Below are 22,189 nucleotides of genomic sequence, written 5' to 3' on the forward strand. Positions count from 1 at the left end.
TAAATCCAGCTTTCTGAAATTCAGTGTCCTGCAGTGAAACAGACTCTTAAACCAATATGCATCCTCCCCCTGCTGCTTGCTCTTTATTACAGTTCTATCCTGAAGTTACATCAGGTTTTGTAAACTCTTGGAAGGTGCTGTCTGTCAGACAACATTTCAGCTGGTTTCTGACATCATACCTTGAGTTACATGGAAGAGTAACTCACTAACTCTCCTGAATGCGTTAACAGAGGACGTACAGTCAAATAATCTTAACAAAAGACGTACAGTCAAATAATCAAACATTTATATAGCCATATTTATAAAAGTACTTGTGGAAAACTTAAAAGAGGTATTTGATTAGAGAAATAGATAAATGTCAGTGCAAATAGATTATGAAAAGGTACTGCCTTAGTTATTGGTAACAGTAAGAAAAATTCATGTTGATCTAATAATACCCTGCTTCCCAGAACATCGTTATATTTCTGCAAGAAGTTTTACTTTAAGGGAAAAGCATGTTGGCCTATTCATCAGTCATCAGCATTAGAAACCAAAAGTCTTAATTCTTGCCCTTTGATCTCTCAAATCCTAGATGGTCATAGCTTTAAAAAACCCAGCCCAGCAAAGCTACTTCAACTAGGAGTGCACAGAACTATTCTAAGGTGTCAACATAAATCCTCCAGAAAATAAGTATATTTAGTTTTTTTTAGGCATGTTTTGATTTCACAAACTTCAACTTGTACTTCTGAGCATTTTTGTTCTCATTTTCTGGGAAAAAAAGAAAAACAAAAATAAAGGGAAATATCCTGAAATAATCCTGTACAGCAGAACGTTTAAAATCAATGCCATTTCCTTCTCAGCATCACCGACCCTCAGTGGCAACTTGCTCAGTCAAACAGCAGGGAAGTGAAAGCTTCCAAAATGGAAGGTTTCATTATAAGAATTGATGCTTTCCATAGCCTTTAGTGAGAGTGACTAACGTAAAAACAGAGACCAGTGCTGTATTTTCAAATTAATGAAATAGCATAAAAGAAGGAAGTTTTAGACCTACTTTATTTGTTAGAGGGAAAACCTGCATATTGCAGTTTGATTTTTCCAACAAATCTGTTACTACAGCGTTTTAGAAAATTATAAAGTTATTCTAGTTTTTTTTTTTAATTATTTATCAAGAGAAGCACTGAATGTTCTGAAAGATCCAAGTCAATCCACCCATCTGCTCAATCTACTGTATAATTTATAATGTTGTTTTAAGGAAAATGAAGGAAAATAATACTATGCGACAGGGAGTTGCTGGAAAATAAAAGACACATAAACAGTCTTATCCTGCACTTAGTTTAAAGAAAATTGGTGAAGTATAAAGGAAATATTCTCAAAGATAAGAAGTGAACCTACTTCCAGTGAAGAAAAGTTCATACCAATAGTTGTCAGGAACGGACCTGCAGCACAACCTGTCAAACTAAAGTTCAAGATAAATCCAGGATCTACTCTAGCATGAGTTGCACAAAAAAAGTTGATGCCAAAATAACACAGCAGGATTAGAAACTGCCTGCACACCTGCTATTCAACAAAGGTCAGAATTCGAGCACTGATTAGTTTATGCTGCTACACGGATAACTGATGAGCACCCAGAGGATTTCGGTAAGGTAATTAAAATATAGCGAGAGCATGGGCCAGGGCAAACTGCAGCAAAGCTGATTTTTTTTCACTGACCCCAGCACTGGGAATTTCAAATTGTTTCTCACATTCTCTTTGGTCTCTGTAAGACTATTAAAGCTGTACCAGAAGCTCCTTATCCTTAAAGTACAACTTAATTCCTCTGAACACTTCTCTGCAGGGCCCAAACCATGGCTAAACTTCATCATTCAGTGAGGCACAAAAAACAAAATTCATGTGACTAAATGAAACAGCAGAGGTAATCAGCCGAGGACTCCCTAGCGAATGGAGAGCTAAACAATATGGTCAGTGAAATCTAGGATATGATTCACTTCATCCTACAGTTGTCTAAAATTACACAGATGAATCACACCCTGAAAGTGCCTGCTTTTCTGCTGTTTATAGAGAGCCCCAGCAGACACAGATTGCAGATGATGGCTGTGTGTGATGAGCGCTGTCCCTGTGAAACACCTTCAGTGCATTGACAGCAGAATCATCCCAGGGAGGTAAAGAGCCTGAAGTGCTGCTTGGGGACTGGCTGTCCTTGGGAAGGGATGGGGCAAGGAGGAGAGAAAGGGAGGGAAGGAGGAATGTCTGTGCAAATTTTATAAAATTTTAGTGCCAAGAAGGACCCCTCCACAGAGCAAACTTAAATCTGCTATCAACAGAGCTGCTAAGAGCAACTGATTGAACATCTCCATCCGTACAGCATATGCTGGCATTACCATAACTTGGATCACCTGCCCGTGTATGCACTGAGCCAACTGGCGTAAGGAACAAGATCAACTTGTGTAAAAGGAGACAGCAGAGTTGTGCTATGTCCTTCTGCAATGATAAGATGCTAGCCCAGCAAAAAAAGACAAATGCCATTTCTTCCCTAATTTCAAAGGAGAAAAATCAGTCACAAAAATGTGCAATGTAGCAAAGGGCAAACAGAAGAAAGTTGAAGTGCAAGGTCTTGTGCAAGAAATAATGGAGAAAGACTTGCACACGTTGCTAGGTCACCACTGCCAGAGAGAACAAGAATTGATTTTATAAACAATAAGATACTAATTTTAGAACCCATGTTTGTATCTGTGTTTTACGTGTTAAGTCAAATGGTGAACCTATTTAGTACCATGCAATGCTTTACTATCAATATTTGGCTAAGCCTTCAAGTTTTGTGGCATAATACAGGAAGGAAACCTGCTGGTTTTTAAAACATACAAATGCAGTAGTGAAGATAAAACAATCCAATTATTCTGAAAGATTTCAGCAGAATAGGTAAGTGACCAATTTTATCTAAAAACTTACTAAAACATGAAGTGGGATTTCTTATATACCAAGTGCTAAAGTTGAGCACTTAATTAGACTGTCAAATCTAGGAGGACCAGAAGTAGATTAAACTTTGGATACTTATACAGAGTGATCAGACACTGCAGTGCAAAGGAAAGATTAGATGATCATAACTAATCTAAGTTATAATTAAAATTTAAAAGCAGACAGGTTTTGCAGTGCCCACAAGGGAGAAAAAGCTGTGCTCCAGCAAGACGAGTTCAGACATACTTTTCTCATTTAGGAATTGAATTTGGTATTCTATCTTTCTAACGTTATTCTGTCTAAATTCTCCCATTTTGTGCAACTTACAAGGAGGGCCACACTCCATTTGTATTTATTGACTGCTGGAATTACCTCACGGGTCAATAAGATCGTACTAAGTAGTTTTCCGTTCTGATTAATACTGCCCTGAATTTGAAATCATTGTAATACTCCATGAGTATTCTCTGCACCCTGATCAAGATTGCAGACAATGTACAAAGTTCATTTTGGTGGATGGAAGGGAAAGAACACAGTATCACCAATTCTCTCACATAGATGCAAACACATATTAATGCCTAATCTTGCAGAGATTTTCCAATAGACATTGAAGGTAATGACAGAGATAAAACTCAAAACATAAGATAATGCATTTCCCTTCCTATTTAGGGCTGATTGACTTAGTCATTAGGATTTCATTAGGTGGTCAGTTAAACCTTCTTCTATTTCTAAATGGTTTCCGACTCATTTCTGACTTCTGTAAATATATTCATTATTCATATGTATTTTATGAAGTGTTTAGGTGAACAATTTCAAACTTAATGAATTTTTTTCTGTTTCTTTTCCACCTGAGAGTCAATGGCTCAAATCACATAGAATCAATCTTAGCAAACATTTCAAGCACATAGTGATACTTCATTTAAGTTAGTATATGTAAAGCTTTTTCTGGTATGAAGAAAAATGAGGTTGGAAATCAATGAATGATGAACATCAAGTTTTGTTTAAAGAGTCTAAGTGCTGTTTTTAAAGGCAAAAAAAACAAAGCTTTAAAATTTTGTCTTTCATAGAAAATAAAATTAAGGAGATACTGGCAGGAAATACAGGTGATCAGTTAGAAGTAGCAGATTGCAGGTGGGCTTTTAGCCACCATCACTGCAGCCTACAACAGCATGGAGGGTAATTAAGAAAAAAACAGTGTCAAGTTATTCTATTTTTAACTAACAGTAAAATGAAGTGCAGAAGTCACAAGAAGTAGTTTGGGAGATTTAGAGCGGGCATGGAAAGGAGCTCCTGTCTCAGAGGCTGGCCTTTCCTTTCAGGACTTTATTTAATGTTAATTATTTGAATGTTAAACATTTCACATAAAGACAGCACAAAAATTAATTATACCATGGCCACACTAGTAATTTCTCAGTCTTTTTCACTATGCACAGATACGCAGTAGTGCATATTGGTCATTTATCATGAAGGACGTAAGCTGACAGCTCTCGGTGAAGATGGACATGGAATTTAAAGTTTGCAAAAAGCATCCTGTCAAAAGATCTCACTTCACAAATACAGCAATAAATGGCAACATAACAGTTACTTGAAGTCAGGAAAAAATCTTTTGCAAAATGTATAATAGTCTCAGCTAAGGAATAGCAAACCACCTGGAAACTCAGAGAAACTCAGATTGTTGTGTAGTCAAGACATAACAAACTGGAGTCAGTTGCAAGTTGTACAAGTGGGTTTGTAAAGAAACAAGCACAAGTGCCATATGTCACAGTGGGTGACCTTCATCCTATTAATTTACTCCTCTATCTAAAACAGACTTTTTATCACGATGTGGTCATTTCTTATTCAAGAGCAGTAAGGATATTCCAGTGGGTTACTGATTAGGCACTTACAACACTGAGGGAAAAAAATAACAACAGAACAACATTATTAAGCAAAATGGAAAGATTATTGAATTGAATTGAGAATTGAATTGTTGGTAAAGACCAACGTATCTTTGTCACTGTTAGATCTTTTATATTTTTAACATTTTAGTTGTGCAAAGTCGAGCAGTGTTATCCTACCTAGAAGGGTAAGTGACCCTTTCAGGGACCAAACCCGAGTCAGTCCAATTCAAATCAGTTGCTGCTTGTCATCTGGCCTCTCCCCTGCTCCCTCAACCCAAGAGCCTTTTTAGTCAATTGCCTTTAACATTTAATAAAAAAAAAAAACAAAGTGTGTGTTGGGGAAGGGGGTTGAGGAGGGAGGGAAGAGAGGAGCATTGTCTGTGTGTGAGCTCCTAGCCACACATCTAATACGATCCTCTCAGTTCAGTTCTACATTATTCCAGCATCTCACTTGCTGTCCCCAATACAATCCCCCTGCATTTCCTGCGCTATTTGTGGTTCCTCTCCATGTGTCCCAGATAACGTTTTTGGTGTGTCAGCTAGGTAAAACAGGCTGGGTATGATCAACTCCAAAATAAAGTACAAAAAAAATGTACTGGCTGTAGCACTTGTATGTGGCAGCTAGATGCTTGTAAACAAACAGGGCAACAGCAGACTTCTTCCCAGTCATGCTTTTTGCTCTTCCATTTACCTAGAAACTTGCAAGAAGAGCATCTGATGATATTTATTGCACATAAGAACTTCCAGATTGGTACATATTGTAGAAACTGGGAACAAACAAAAAACTGCTAGAAGAGGAGGTGACAGGTGGACAGAGTTCTTCTGTCTTTGGTAGTGTAGTTCTGCCAAAATAAAGAGTAGTGAATATGGAGGAGTATCTAAAGACTCCTAAGATAGCTCTCTAGGATGCATCAAAGAACTAGTGTCTGCTCAGGCAGGAATTTTTGCTTCTTCACAAAAACAGGTAGTAATACAAAAAAAACTGAAAGGAGCAAAAAGGTAAGTTTCTAAAATATTGCATAACCAGCAACCCCAAATTTTCTTTGAGTCAGAATTTCTGCATTGTTGGCAGCCTTCAGGTAAAATAAGGAAAGGAAATTATCTAACTATGCTAAAGAAATATGGAAAATACTACATTTAATAATAATAAAGCAGAGGGAGGGTGAAAATGTAATAGCTATATGTTTGGCAAATGGCAAGTCAACAAGAAGAAGAATACTCATAGAATTCCTAAAGATTGGAGACATTTTCATTAAACATTCAAGGGAGGTCTGTACAATGCTTAATTAGAAACCAGATAGCAAAAGGAATGGAAAACACAAAATGGGAGGAAGGTCTGTTATACAATTGTAAGACTGTGCAAGACTGCAAAAGAGAAACTGAGCAGTGTACAAGTGTTGGAAGGAAAGAGGTGATATCATGAAAGAATATGAAAACAAGTAGATTGAGATAAAAGCTGTAGATAAAAAAGAAATGTAGTGAATTTAGAAATGTAAGAGAAAAATAAACTTCCTAGTATTAAACAACTGAAGGTAAGGAAGAAAATACCATCAGTGCAATGATAAAAACCAGCCTTATGCTGAATGGTAAACAGGCTATTTAGAATTGGATTAATAGTCCTGAATGGCATAATGACTTCGCATCTGCTAGCTTTTTATTCACAACTTTCAAAAGTTGTATTATTAAAGAACAGAGCAACTAAAGAAATTATCTCATGCTTCAGTTGGTATTTTCTGACATTCCAAGCATGAGAACAACTGATATGAACTGCAGTTTGATTAATGTTTTTTTAAAGGGTGTTTTTAAGTATACCGTGTGCCCATATCACTTTAAGCCCAATGTAGGCACAATCCAATGGTCTTGTGGGAGCTATTAATGTTTTTTAAAGAATGATCTAAGAGAATAAGAATAAAGTTCAGAGCTGCATGTGACATCATTAACAGGGCAGCATGTTAATGAATAAGCCAAATACAAAGACTTTCTGCTGTTGGGCTGTTAGTCCAACATTGAGAACAAGGCCAGCCAAAGGAAGCCTGTGGAGCTTGCTCAGTTCAGTTCAGCAGAAATAAGAGACTTCTTTAGTTTCTTCCATGGAAGGAAGAAACACAGACTCTATATTTCAAAGATCATAAAGATAACTATGGAAGAGGCAACACGGCAAGCATAATGGAAAAGAGATCTTCAAAACAAAGGAGGCAAGACAGGAATTGATCGACAGCTTTTGATATTTACATTGTATTATCTCTAATTTCTATGTTTCCTTTCAGAAGAAGAGCTATAAAGTTATCTAGGCCATAAAATATTGGATACGTTCTGATCCCAGTCATCAATTGTCACTGCTGGTTGACAGAAACATGACACAAAGGAGACAAGCAGACCTTTTCTCCTTTCTATCAAACATATTAGATAATGGGTTATTTTATCAAAAACACAAGTCAAAGCTTCAATCGATCATCATTTTAAACAAGAGAAATGGAATGCTATAGGGTTGACATATATTGAAACAACATTCAAATGATGCAAAATAAAAAAAAAAGTTGTACAAGTGTCACACACGGAAGTAAAACTACATAGTTAAAGTTTTCTTCTGTACTTGCTAAAATCTCTCCCACAATAGATAGGATCTATTTTGCTCATATAAACAATTTTTGTAATGCCAACACATTATTCATACAGGCCAAGGTTTGTGAAGATCTAAAATATCAGAAGTGTTTTAGCATTTAACAAAGACAGGAATTATTTGCAACTTTTTCAGTTTTATTGTCCATTAAGCCAAAGAATTAAGGCAGTGTGACAGTGATACTAGGAGAAGGTAAATAGATCCACTCCCACTGGTGTTCCTCCAGTGTAGCATGTCATGGAGTTTACGCTTCAATTCCTGGTTTCAGCAACCACATAGGAGAAGAATTTGCCAAGTACTCCTGTCTGGAGCAAGCTGATGCCCAGGAAATTAATTGTAAATGCACTACTCTATTCAAGTAAAACATTTTTTCCCCCCAAAACCAATAGAAGAGTTTTTATTCCTTTACATCAGTATACATATCTTAAGAAAAACCCACCTTCTCCCACCTCACTTGGTTTCAGCTCTCTATATACCTCCATAATTATGTGATGTTCACCTTACAAACGTGCAAAATCTACATCATTCTTTTAAAGTTTACTTCTAAATTGAACTTATGAAAGCTCACTTTCAAGTCTATTTGTTACTGTTGCAATAACAAATTATATTTTTTTCTAATTTTCCCTGAAAAATAGTCCCAACTGAAATATTTAGCAACTGTTCTGTAATTCACAAGCAATGTGACAAGTCGCATTCATTTTAATTTTCAAATTAACTGATTGTATATCATTTTAGTTTTTAAAATGAATTTGCTATAGAGTATAAAATTATTTCTAGCGAAGTTATATTAATTCCCTTACATTTAACAGGCTAAGAAGGAATTTAGCACAAATACTTCTTCCTCCCTGTCAAGAACTTCTTGGGTTACAAAGAAGACAAACAAGTGCTATTTTTTCCAAATATATTATGAATCTGTTGTCTATTTTCACAACCCATTACATTCATCTTGCTGACAATGAATGAATTAAAAAGTGTATCCCACTTTTTTTAGTTATCCTAATAACACTGTTGATAGTCAAATACCTTTAGAAATACTGGTTTCCAAACAGTATAAAAGAAATTGCTTTCCTTGAAAGTAAGGTTTAGAACAGGGCATTACAGCAAAAAGTAGCAGCAAGCATAGTCCAGACTATCAGAAATGGCTGCAGTTTAGGTAAGCAAAATAAGAAACACGTGTATGATTGTTTTGTTCAAACAGACATGCTTCATGGTTCCTGTGGCAATTTAGAATCAGGTTCTAAAGACAGAAGACAAACACTGAACTACTGATTTTTAGTGCAAAGGGCCTTGTTTCTAGTAGACAGTGTCCTGTAGAACAGTGCTAGAAACTGTTTCCATGGGGCATATAAACAACACAAAAACAGGACTTCAGGCTCAGGGGAATCATACACAGCCAAGCATATAAAACTGAGAGGATTTATCATGTGAAACGCTTCTGTATGCTTAAACTTTCCTCATATTCCCCCAAACAGGCACAGTGCTTCTTCTAGAAGCAGAATCCTAAGATGGACATATGTCATGATCCTGTGCTCTAGTGCTTCAGGCTCCGTCTCTGAACTCCTTCTAGTAATGCTTATTTGCTATGGCATTGCACTTTCACATGGTTAGTTGTACCAGATACGTATAGTACCACGTTATCAGCTATTCTATGATATAGAAACCATTCAATGAAAGACTGAAAGACTTCAGACTTTTTAGCCTGGAGAATATGGAGAGAAGAATCTTATCAAAGCTTATCAATAACTAAAGGGCAGGAGTCAGATGGATGGGGCCAGGCTCTGTTCACTGGTGCCCTGCAATGGGACAATGGGCAATAGTCACAAACTGGAACACAGGAAGTGCCATATGAACATAAGAGTGAGAGAGCATTAGAACAGGCTGCACAGAGAGGTTGTAGAGCCTCCTCTGGAGATATTCAAAACTCACCTGGACACATACCTGTGTAACCTACTTAGGGAACTGCTTTTGCAGGGGATTGAACTAGATGATCTCCAGAGATTCCTTTTAACCCCTAGGATTCTGTATGTAATTTCCTCTTGGAATAAGCAAGTTGAGAAATACTAATGTCTACTTTTATTATTGCATTTGCTGAGACTTCAAGTACTATTTATGTACTACACTTGAATTATTATGTACTACTTATCTCACTTTCCATGCTTCTTGTCTAAGAGATCAGTATGAACCTAAATGTTCCCACAATCTTACTAAGAATCTTAGCAAGTGATGTGATAGTTTTGCCTTCATAGTAGCATTGCTGGGACAAAAGGAACACACACAAAAAAAATATAATCCATTTAGTAAGAAAACAAAAACAAAAATTACACATTTAAACTCAAGTGTGGGGAATATAGGAGTGTGTGGTTGATTCATCATTTCTGGCATATTCCAAGCAGCATCACTTCCTGGACTGGATAAGGAAGACGCAGATCTGCATACCCATAAGGATAAGTATTTCCAGTTCCTTTAGCACTATTCTTTCACTGCTCTGTCCTGGTAATCTTTCAATTGCCTTTCCTAATGTTTTCATCCTATCCAAACAGCATTCTTTTGATTGTTCTGTTTATCAGACAATGAGAAATCTTTTAGCTCCTCATAAATCATAAGCTATAGCACCACCAGTTGCACAAGCTGATTCATCGTGATGTTTCAGCAACTGGGAGAAGGGCTTTTCCCACACAGAATCTCACATTCATAAAAGTAGTATCTTCAGAAAATCTTACTCATGAAGGTATTTTGAAAAATTTGACAGAATCAAGGACAGTCAGAGTGAAAACATCAAGAAGGATATTTGAATGCCAACAGATCATTTCTTTAGGTAACTATCCAAAATTCCAAGTAATTTAATTCCGTCATCAATTTACTGGGTAGCGTAAAGAAACACGCACTTAATGTGCAAAGAAGACAAAGAACTATATCATTATGAAACCTGAATTCAATTTTAGTCAAAGTCTTTTGTTAAAGAGATTATAATCCAGTCACCTAAACTTGTTGCATGCTTCTGCATTGTAGTAAACATTCTGAGATGACAAAATCAAGATCACAAATGAGATTTGCTATTCATATCATGTTGTCTTTTGTTTTATAGCACCTGACCACACAATCTTCCAATTTGGACCTTGATTCAAATATAGGCATCACTTAGAAAAGATGAGCAAAAAGGAGAATGTAGTGATATAAATTCTATGAGATTTTCTATCTTTTTTTTTTTTTTTTTTAAACTCTACGGGAATAGATGCTAACAGCCTATTGCTAAAAACAAAAACAAAAACAAGACATTTGTAATGTTGCATGAAGGTATCAAGAAGGAAACAAAAAAGAAAAAATGAGGCACATTAAAAATAAATAAAGTCCACAAACCAGAAATTTCTCTTGAATGTATCTGGTACTTGACTGTACATACATCTAATAAAATTAGAAAATGTTTTATTTACATATTGTTGAAAGTTTTACTTATCTTGGAATCTAGAATACGGCCTTCCAAAAAGAACTTGTCCTACTCTTCACAAAAAGCAGAAAACAGATGCTCTCACTGTCCCTTCTGGGCCAGTTGGGCATCTCTAAGTGGAGCTTGCCAAAACTCCTTTGGAAAGGACAAGAATTCGGTAATATAATGATAAAGGAAATGAGACTTGAAAAACATGCCTTTTCTGGAGGTTGGCTGAAATATTTGAGTGAATTCGATACCTTGCTTATCTATACTGCAGAAGCGGTCATGATGTTTTGCACACAATTTCCAGAACAACATTAATTGTGCGAGTGACCATCATAGTCAGAGTATATGTCCTAAGGGCTGGCATCTGATAAGACAGCAAACAGCAGTCTTCCCTGAGCAATCTGATATGAGCAACCCATTAATCTGATAGCCTATATTGATTTTACTCCTTCCGTATTTCTGTCCTCACTTCAGAATTCGCCAAGGATATTGAGAATAAAAAAAAATAAAAAAATGATTTTATTACATCAATCACTTTGAACAAGGGAATGATATTATCTCTTACAGATGTATTTAAGATTCTCATCACTGGAATGTCCACAGGCCACAAGAATAGTCTGCAAAAGTTTTAGATCAGTTCAAAGTATGAACACGTTTGTGTATGCACCTCTAAATGTCATGAGTGAAGAAAGATGAAAGTACTTTCATTCTTCATCATGGTTTCAATCTGTGCGTTCATTGTCACTCTTTCTATGAATAAAACATGAGACAAGTCCAAATTTCAGTGCCCAAGTTTCCTTCAAGTGGTTTATATCAGAGAAGCACAAAGTAGGAAGGCTCTCCTCAATTCAGCTGCACTGACCAAAATCTTATGGCAGACAGACTTATGGAGGCATGTATTGACTTCAACATTATGTGAGATAGCCTGGGGTCCATCAGCCTCTGTAAGCCTCTCCAGAAGGGTGAGATTTACCTGCAGATTTTCTGCCTTGTCTTACAACCCTGTAGGGGAGTGGTGACACCAATTTATGCATCTGAGATGAATTTGTCCCCCTTTCTTCACTGTATTCAAGCATAAAGATTTTCCACTCATATCGCCCTGACAAAACAGTATTTTCATAAACTTGCTTGCTTAATTCAGCTGTTAGACAATGACAAGTGAAATGTCTCAACTACTATTCACTTACACACATCAATCTAACAAGAGTTACTAAAACGAAGTTTAATTCAGAGTTTGCTTCCTTTGTATGGGCTACCAGCAAGGACATTCTTTTAATCACCTAAATCAGTGGTTTCCAAACTAGAAGTCCAAGCCCTAAATATGATCATGAACTTCCAAGAAATCAGTTTTTTTCTCATAATCACACTTGTATTAGCATGCTCCATCATGAGCAGTTTGGAACTGGAATCTGCTTAGGAACAAATACCCACAGAGCAGATGCAAGTGCAAAATTTTAAGAATCCTTTATGAACATGTTTATAAAGATTTCATGGTCCTGCAACTGTTTCCAACAGAGGCATATTACATACATTATCTTTTACTTTATCCAGTTTTGTATTTATTAGCTCAAGTTATGTCATTCAGAGGTTAGAATATTCTTTTTGAGCTTTGGAAAGAGCAAAGAGATAAGCTTCAAAGGATGAACAAAAATTAAAAGGAACACAGTAGATGCTGCTTATAATGAGATCAGAGAAAATGGACTTAACTAAATCCATTGGAAAGTAAAGAATCCTTTCTAGATAACTAGATCTTGTGTGTTTTGTACATATGCACCCTGAAATGCACTGTGGTGCAAAAGCATATACAGCAGATTATTTTTCTTTCTTGATGATTTATTTATATGACACCAGCATTCACGAATGCCGAGCTTCTATTGTGCATAGCATCAATCACGAATACGCACTCTATAAGGAGGAAGCACCTCTCCTGAATGGCTTCATCAAGCCTTCATCAAGACTTCACTGCAGATTCAGTGAGTCAGAAGGCTTTTTTACTTTTATAAAGTCAGCACCACTGGGCCTGGAACATACTGTGCTCAACAGCTTCTGAAGATGTCACCATAGAAGTAGCACAAAGTAATTATAATCCTCAGTGCAACTAACTCTCAGTCCTGGGTTTTTACTATACCTCTGTGTGAGAGCTTCTCCAGGATGATCCTCAGGCGCTGAAGAACAGGAGGTGAAATGTCATATTTGTATATGTCTCTTACTGGCACTCGCTGACATCTCCCAAATATTCCATCTGCAGCAGAGAGAGAGAAAGAGGAAAAACATACATTTCACTTTCTGAAAGTAAGAAATACTTCATGAGATGCGCATTTCCAATGTCTCCTAATTACATACTGAAGGAACCTTTTAAAAGACACTAAAAAGTTATCAAAGGACTACTGAAGTCATGAGGCAGGGTATTTTCTATCAAAATAAATAACTGCCGCAAAGAGTATTATTTGGAGGAAGAGTCTACTGTATAAGTTATGAGTGCAGTTTATTTTATAAAGTTATTTCAGACTTCTGCCTCCCAAATCTTTTGATGTAAAAGTTCTTTACTGCCAATTCAGTGGGAAAAAAAATAATGTTCAGAGCCTGCTATGTTGCAGATGAAAAGCACAGCAACCAGAAGTATAAATATTAATTTGCAGAAACTATGAGGAGTTGCTGAAACATTTTTAATGCAGGAGCTGTGTGTTAGGCATTGGTAAATGAGAACTGAATCCATAATGGCTAGCAAAGGCTCATTTCAAGAAGTACTCTCTAATGAATGCAATAAAAGAAAGCTGCTCACAGAACAATGAGATATTAATGTGGCCTAATTTATTTAGCTCCATTCCATTTGTCTAAAATGACAGACTCTTCTCATCAATGTCTTTTCAAATCACACCTTCTAATTAATTTAGCTTCTTATTAGTCTTTATTTAGAGAATTGTTCATTTTGAGACAAGCTTCCTGTGTATGTGTGGGAGGAACAGGGAGTTCAAACATTCAAATTACCTTTCTCTCTTTCACACAAAAGACTAATTCAGAGCCTAGGTGCTTCACATGCAATCTGACCATCTGCAATCCTAGGCCTCTAAGAAAGTGGGTTCATTTATTGTTCTAAACAGTTTGGTTCCATACAGTGATCCAAAAGAAGCAATTTAAATGCAACAAGTTTAATTAGCAAAATATTCTGCAGCAGTACTAGTTTTAACACCATAATTACTTTTGCTCTGATATTATATCTATGCTGAAAGAGGAGAGCTACATCAGATTAGTAGAAAATAACAGTAAGTATTAATTTGCAAATGTCCATTACTTTCTCTGCTACTTCACAGAGCTAAAAGACTCCAAATGGAAACCACTGGCACAGCACAGCTGTTCACTAAACAAAAATAATGGTATAAAAGAAAATAAACCAATTTAGGCTGCAGAAAAAAATAGGCACTGTTAGCCTTCACTGTTAAATACAAATACCCAATTTATGCTCTCTTTGCCTTTCTGATACTCCTGCAACTTACAACTACTAAATTAAAAATCCAAATTAAAAATTTACTTCTCACTCCTGCTTCAATCTACAGACCTGATTTGTTTTTCTGCTATAAGAGGCATAAAGCAGCATAACAGCAAATTAAACTAATCTGGGTGGAATATTCACGTCTGCGTCAAAACCTGTTGCAGTTGGAAATGAGAAGTATATAAGTATCAGTCCCTTGTAAGTGGGTGGGTAATAGGAATAAATAAGGTCCTGATTCTGAAACAGAGGAAATTTCAGTGTTTAAAAATAGGACTGTTCTAAATGAACCACGATTGGAAATAATGAGCTCTGTTTTGAAATACCACCATGACTGGCTACTAAAATTAGGAAAAATCTGTTTAAATAAACAATTAGTATTCTATGATTTAAAGATAATATACCTTAAGCATAATTATAAAACTTGTTTTGCAGTCTGGAAAGCATTTATAATTCACCACAAACTAGACATTTTCATATCAAGTATTATGTGAAGATATCTCAATGGCTATAAGAGCTCATTCATCCACAAGCTCTAAAAGAGCCCTACCTTCTTTTTCCTAAAAACAGTTTTGCAAAACCTTCAGATCGCTGCCTCTGAATACAACAAGAACTATTTACATCCTAAAATTTTCAATTAGCATATAAGCCTGGCCTATCCAAACACACTGTGATTGCTTAGGGAGAAACTGCAATTCTTTTGGCTTTTGTGCCTGAAACATGGGCACAATAAGGTTTAAAGAGGCTGCAATCACAAACAGTACTGTGCTCTGCAGAACGCAGCACTGGGACAGCTGAGAAGGAGACGAATGTCCCACAGAGCAGTAAGCGAATACCATCGCTAAGGCAGGAGAATCTTTACAGTGGGGATTAAATTGGACTGGAGTTGTGCAAACAGTGGATTTCATAGTTTGGTGCAATAAAAAATATACATTTCCTTATGACTTTGTATAAGATTACAAGGGTTCTATGGCAAGATATAAAACAAAAATATTTAATTTCACACTGAAGACACAGTTTTAAATAAACCTTGAAGTTATGTATTTTACAAGGGAAAACAGAAAAGGGAGCTGTTTTACAAGGAGCAGTGAGTGCAATCCCCCACTCCACACACAGCAGCACCCAAACCTAACCCTGTGTCTGAGAATGGTGTCCCAACGCTCTCTGAGCTCCAGCATTGGGGCCGTGCCCTCTGCCCTGTGCAGCCCATTCCATGCCCACCGCTGTGGGGCACAGCCTTTCCCTCACTCCCAGCTGCCCCTTCCCCTAACAGCTCCATGATATTCCCTCAGGCCCTGTCACTGCTCCTTCGCTACCCTGTGAGGAGCTGCAGCCGCCATGATGCCTCCCCTCAGCATGCTCTGCTGTGTGCCCAACAAACCAAAGCACCTCAGCGCACCTCATATGCATCTTGACCTCTGGACCAAAGAGCAGCAAACAGCCCATCGTTACCTCAAAGCAAAAATGGAAACTGGAAAAGCGTCTGGATTTTATAGCTGTCATATGCTGGAGGAAGTTCAAGGCATGAGTGATGCTTTAATAATTGTTACCCAAGGAAAAGCACTGAAGGTCTACAGCCACAAAGGATGTGCTTGTACTGAACTTAGATTAAAACTACTCTGAGAAAAAAGGTAATACGCGCGAGACATCTGCTCTTTACACATGCACAGAATGAGGAGAGGTTGGGAGGACCAATCAATATACACATATGGTTGCTATTAAAGTGCTATCATTTGCTAACCATTAGCAAAAAGTAGTCTCTGAAATTTCCATAGTAATGCTGTGTAAGTTATACTTAGACCTAGGAACATCTGTGCTGGCAGTATGGTAATGTCTTTGAGACAGCTACTACATTTGTTTCCAAAGAAGAGACAAAAACATAGGAATAATATATCCGGGGAAACAGTTAGATACCTCCTTAATATTTACCTACTTTGCTACTATTTTTACTATTTGAGAAAGAATCCAAACATAATTTAAGAGCTCCTAATTAAAACCATGCATTTTGACAAAGACATACTACAGAATTAGGTGTTAAAATGGAAAGACACAAATTCAACCCAAGCCAGATACCCCAATAAGATCTCAAATACTTGCAGATAAACCTCTACTATTAAAGATAATATCACAGATCACCGTACACTGTCCTACTGAAAAAAAAAAGAAAAAAAAAAAATCAGCTGATAAACAGTGAACAAGTCAAAATACAAGTTCTAGAAGGATAACTTTTGAAGGAAGATTGTTGGCAAATGAAAAACTTCCATCTTCATTCATTATTATTCTTTTGCAATGAATTGTTGGATACTTGTGCTATTTGCTACCTGCTGAGAAAGGAAACACTACACTGTATTCATGACCAACACTGAGGTATTGAATTATGGAAAAGAAGACCATGAATAACTATAGTTTGAAACAGTTTTTAAAAGTTATTTTGTCAACATGCTGAGTTGGAAAATCAGGCAGCTTCATATGCTGAGTACGTACTAAAAAATCCTTAGAAACTCCCAGAGTGACCACCTTCACCACAGAGGCAAGCCTGATTCTGGGCAGCTGATTCATTCAAGTCATTTTAAATAAATACATATATTTTTACATGTACACATACAAAAGCTATATTTGGCTAGAAGAACATATCCCATCCTAAAGCCATACTTGGTGTATGGCTAACCTGAGAATCCAAAGATGTACACAAGTCTTGGCCCAGTTTTACATACCAGAAAAAAAGATGGAGTTCTTGCTGAATGTATTTTTCTGTTGAGCAGAGCTATGAGGACTGGTAGAGAAACTGGAGTTTGTGTGCAGGAGGAGGAAAGCTTGATAGATGGAAATTAAAAGATTGTGTTCTGCAGTAATTAAATATTTAGATGTACATGCAGTGAAATTTTCGCATGATGCTGACAAGTGACCTTTGCAGAGGAGCCTCCAAGCAGCTGCTTTGAAGCACCCAATGCTACTGCTGTTCAAGCTTCACCCAGTCGCCAGGAAGGAACAATCCAGAAAGCAACAGTATTCACATTTAGAGGCCACTATTCTTTAGCTACCTCATCCTAATTACCTGACAGTTGCTGAAAAATTATAAAGTAGACCTTTGTCTAAGAAATTTTTATTTAAGAAGTTTGTTGCATTTCAGAAAGCTTTTTTCAGAAGACACAGTCCACAAATTTACACTCAGCATTTACAAGTAAGCTCTTCAGCAAATAACTTCTAATATTCCATTTATTTAAAAACAATCATAGAATCACTAAGGCTGGAAGAGACCTCCAAGATCATCTAGCCCAACCATTCATCTACCACCAATATTTCCCCACTAAACCATGTCCCCTCAGTACAATATCTACACATTTCTTTAACACCTCTAGGGACAGGACTCCACCAGCTCCCTAGGCAGCCCATTCCAGTGCCTGACCACTCTTTCAGAGTAGAATTTTTTCCCTAATGTTCAACCTGAACCTCTCCTGGAGCAACTTGAGGCCGTTCCCTTGAGTCCTATCACCAAATGATTTGTTCATAATTTATATCTCTACTTTTAAATTCTCTTTACAAGCAATGTAGAGATGACACAGATAGAACAACTGTGGCTTCCACAGTGTCATTTCTCATGCAATGTATTGAAAATATTATTTCAGTGCTATCAATCAGCAAATGTTTCCAAGTCTCACTGCAGTAACCCAGCAAAACTGCTGGCTGCAAGCACAGTGAGTTGCACTGCAAACCTGCACTGCTCCATGGAGGATGCTGCATTTCTAGGAGGCAGTCTTCCCCTGTTAAACTTTGAAAACCTTTATACTATTTTATTTTGCTTACCTATGCGCAGCCTCAGTACTTCTTGATCATTTCTGTATCAGAGCAGTAAGAGCGGCATCTAGTGGATAGTTCCGTGCTTAGGAATCAGACCTGCAGCACTCATTCACCTGCTGAATTTGTTGCTTTCAGATACATTTGACTTCATCAGGAACATACAGCTATGCAGTGACAGCCACCCTCAGCCTTCCCTATCTTAACGACCGATGAGCATGTGGAAGTTTTTAAGGCAGCTGGTTAAAATTAAGGAATAATGCCAAAATTTATACTTCTGATTAAGGTATATGTTACTAGAATTGATATGTTAATAAGACAACAAACTAAATGCACACAGATTGTTTTTCAAAAGAGCAAGGGGTAGTAATCTGCTTTTTCTGATGTGTAAAGCATTAAAACATTATATGATAAAAGCATACCCTCAACTGTAAATTGAAAAAAGTATATCTTTGTAAATCCATGTTTTAGATTTAATGGAAACAACGTATGAAACAGGAAATAACAAAATAAGAAGTTCTAAACTTGAGAATTTTTTTTTTCAGTGTATGTTAGTAATAGTCCAGTGAATACGTTCCTACTCAACAACTTCGTAACCTGCTGCATGAAAGCCAAAGGTAACTTATAAATTCTGCTGAAAGCCAGATAGCTTAACAGTCGTGTGAAAGGTCTCTAACAAGATTTAATGCCTTTCTTCACCTCTTTGGATACAGACATTTAAGGTTTAAAATCACATGCCTGGTCAGTTTTCAACCAAGAAATCTCAAACCTGACAACCCAGAATATTTCTGATTATAGAAACAACTGGATGGCATGCTAGTGATTATGAAAGTGCTCATATTAAATGATAAAATTTCCTATTAACAGCAGTATTAGCTAGCTGTTGTGCAAACACTATAATACGGTGGGGATTTTGAATGCTCCAAATACTCCTGGGGCACATCTGAAAGTCAGTAGCTCCTCTGAGGTTTGCAGTCTCCTTTTTTTGACAAGTAATTCAGAGAGCTAGTTCTGGAGGACTCTGTTCTTCCTTCATCAAAAAGAGATATAACCTTTAAGAGAGGGCAGATATCATTCTAGGAATTCTGTGCCAATCTGTTTATTTAAGTGTTGGACTATATGGTTGCAAAATATAATGCGCACTTTACCTTGAGAGGTTTTATGTTATGACAAAAATATGTAAATAGTAGAGTAAGTAACTAAAAAAATATTCTACTCTCACCTGAATACAGCAAGATGGAAGGCAAGAATCGCAACAAAGTTAGCTATACTTTTACAAAGCAAGCAGACAGCAGGCTAACCATGAAAAGAAATGCTACCTATTCCTGAAAAGCCCCTAAATTATTCAGTAAGAGAAGGAAATGTCCAGATTCAAATGCCTGCTGCTGCTGTCTGCGATTCACAGCGCAGAAGTGAACCTCCACCTTAATGGGTCCTCCACTGGCCTCCCAACCAGAGCAATAACAGCCATTCTTTGGGAGGAAAGGGCAGCAGGGAGTACAAGGAAAGGAAAAAGAGGTGAAAAGAAAGCAAATCTTAAATTATTGCTGCTAGATCCAGTGTTTCAGTGGAATAATACTTGAATAACTTAGCAGTTGTTAGAGAACCAAACTCGAATCTTCCACAGTCTAGGCAACTGTGAATAATTCTGTGGGTTTTTCTCAACAAGCAGGACAAGGGAGGATGACAGAGCCCTTCCACATCCAGGTGATGTAGCTTGTAAACCACAGAATTCATTTGCCTTCACTTTCAATCGCAGAGACCAGACCAGACATGATGCATCCTTTGAGAAAATGAAGCTCTAGCCGTAATTCACTAAGACAAACTCCTAAGCTAAATTACATTCAGTATTTGGTTATCTTTAAGAAAAAAAAATTGCAATCAAAATTATCAGAACAATAACAGTACTAAAAAGGAGGAAAGATTCAGGAAGATAATTCTTCCTCCAATGGGAAAGGTACTTTAAGTTCAAGAATTAGTAGTATAAACCATCTTTGGCATATTTAGTCACTGGACTACAAGATTAACATGAAACTTTCCACATTACATCTTATTGTTATCATTACATCTTATTATTGTTATGTGTCTTATTAGAGACATCTGAGGCAAGTATCATGTATCCCATCTAGAAAAAGCCTTTTCAAGCATACAGTCAGAATACGGTGCTAAAGGAGAAGGAAAACAAAAAGAAATGAAAAGAAAAATGAAATGAAAAGAAACAAAAGATACCCATACAGGTTTTTAAACACTGACCTATGGTTCTGTCTGGGAAAAGTCTAAAAGTTTGTGCAACCTGATTGATAAATTATTTATGACATTATTGTTCTGAAATCAGAACAAGTTTCAAGCAGGGACAAAGTATTCCGAAGCTGTTCAACAGCCTTCTGGAAGAGCAACGCAGCTCCCTTTACCACTGAGCCAAAGCAACAGGGAATGATGAAACAGGAACAAATCTTTTTTTCCTGAATATGCAATTACAAACAGAGGTTACTGGAGGGACTAAAAATTTATTTATGGAAGCAATGAGATGCAAATATACTAATGCTTATTTATGCGCACTAATTTTCCAAGTATCACTGAGATGTACTTCAGTCACTTCAAGGATCCCCATTACATTTTTGGTTGGTGCCAAGAACCACTTTGGTGCTGGCAATGTTCTTCACTGTGTGATCAGACTAGAGCTGCTCTTGCTTCTGTATTCCCAAGGTTAAAATAACTCTGCAAGGAAACACGTTCAGCAAAATGAATTTCTGCATTAATTTTCATTTGGTATTGAAAACAAAGTAGCATGAGTTTTAACCGAAGCTAAATGCCAAGAGATGTATTTGAAGAGTTAGTTTTATGGCTGCACGGAGACAGTGGTTTCAGGAAAACAGGATTACTTACCATTCCAGTCATATTTACTACAGGCAACATCTACTAGTTAGGGCAAACTTGGTTTATCTCTAACCTTTGCCAAACTTGATGCTTCCTAGATCTTTGCAAAACAACATTTATCGAGATAGCAGATTACTTCTGTAATCTGAGATACTGTATTTATTCCTAAATGAAACTGACTTCAGACATGCATGAAATTATAGTAATAAAGATGTCCTTGTTCCCTAGCTGCAAAGTACTACAAAAATTATGGGAAATTATGTTATGCCGACCAGAACACATCAGCAGAAATTCTAAATGCACACCTTTACAAAGGGCAGGGGAAACCTTTACAAACTAGGGAACCTGCACAGAGTGCACCCAGTGAACTGATTAAAACCGACCGGAGCTCTCTCAGAAATGTCTACACGTGCTGTAGTATGAAAGATGAGCACACAGCCCACAGAAGCCCTGACACACCAAGCTGCCTCTGGCAACGTGCAGACATAAGGACAGCCACAAACTTCACCTCAAATGTGGATAAGGGGCTGCTAACTGCTTCTGCTGACGTAGCTGGGCAGAGTGTAAAATCTGACAGTTTTGAATCAAACTCTTGACTTAAAACAGCTAAATATTATGTTATATAACTAGGACTGATTATTGGAAGCTACATCCAGAAATTATTCCTATCACAATTAGAGATCTGGACACAGCAGCCCCCCCTCCCATGACAGAGCCGGAGCACCACCTGCAGCTTTGCTAATGGCAAGAGCGATGAAAATGAGACATTACAGTCCTTCCTTGCTTGGTTCAGACCTCAGCATTCAGTCTGAGACAGTAGCAGGAGTAGAGTACTAATAAGGTTTGTGGATATATGAACATGACAGCAGTAAGTTGGAATAAGGAGGTGATGTCATTCGCTATGCACCACTGATGAGGTCAGTACAGGAATACAGTGTTCTGGTGTCCAAGTTTTAAAATGAATGATAATTTTTGGAAAGGGCACTGAGGAACAAAAGAGATTATCTACAGGATAGAAAAAGCCCTACGATGAAAAGCCTTTTCCAGCACAGAATTCTGCCTTCAGCACAGAGGATGGATCTTTTGTCTCTATAAGTAAGCCCACAGATGGATGAAATGATATGGGAATGGAGATGTGCAATAGGACTGGGAACAGCTGCAGAACTATT

At 37.2% G+C, this 22,189-nt stretch overlaps 1 protein-coding gene across 2 annotated transcripts in view; it reads right to left on the reverse strand.

Moving 5' to 3' along the window:
* Positions 1–22,189, reverse strand: part of PTPRN2 (protein tyrosine phosphatase receptor type N2) — a 622,129-nt gene that overhangs the window by 460,054 nt on the left and 139,886 nt on the right. For both annotated transcript variants that reach the window (XM_085227026.1, XM_085227025.1), the window contains exon 3: positions 12,990–13,103. In XM_085227026.1, the coding sequence (XP_085083152.1) occupies positions 12,990–13,103 (114 nt within the window). The remainder of the gene's footprint in view (positions 1–12,989; positions 13,104–22,189) is intronic.

Source organism: Meleagris gallopavo, chromosome 6, assembly GCF_905368555.1.
Source record: "Meleagris gallopavo chromosome 6, MGAL_WU_HG_1.1, whole genome shotgun sequence".
NCBI lineage: Eukaryota > Metazoa > Chordata > Aves > Galliformes > Phasianidae > Meleagris > Meleagris gallopavo.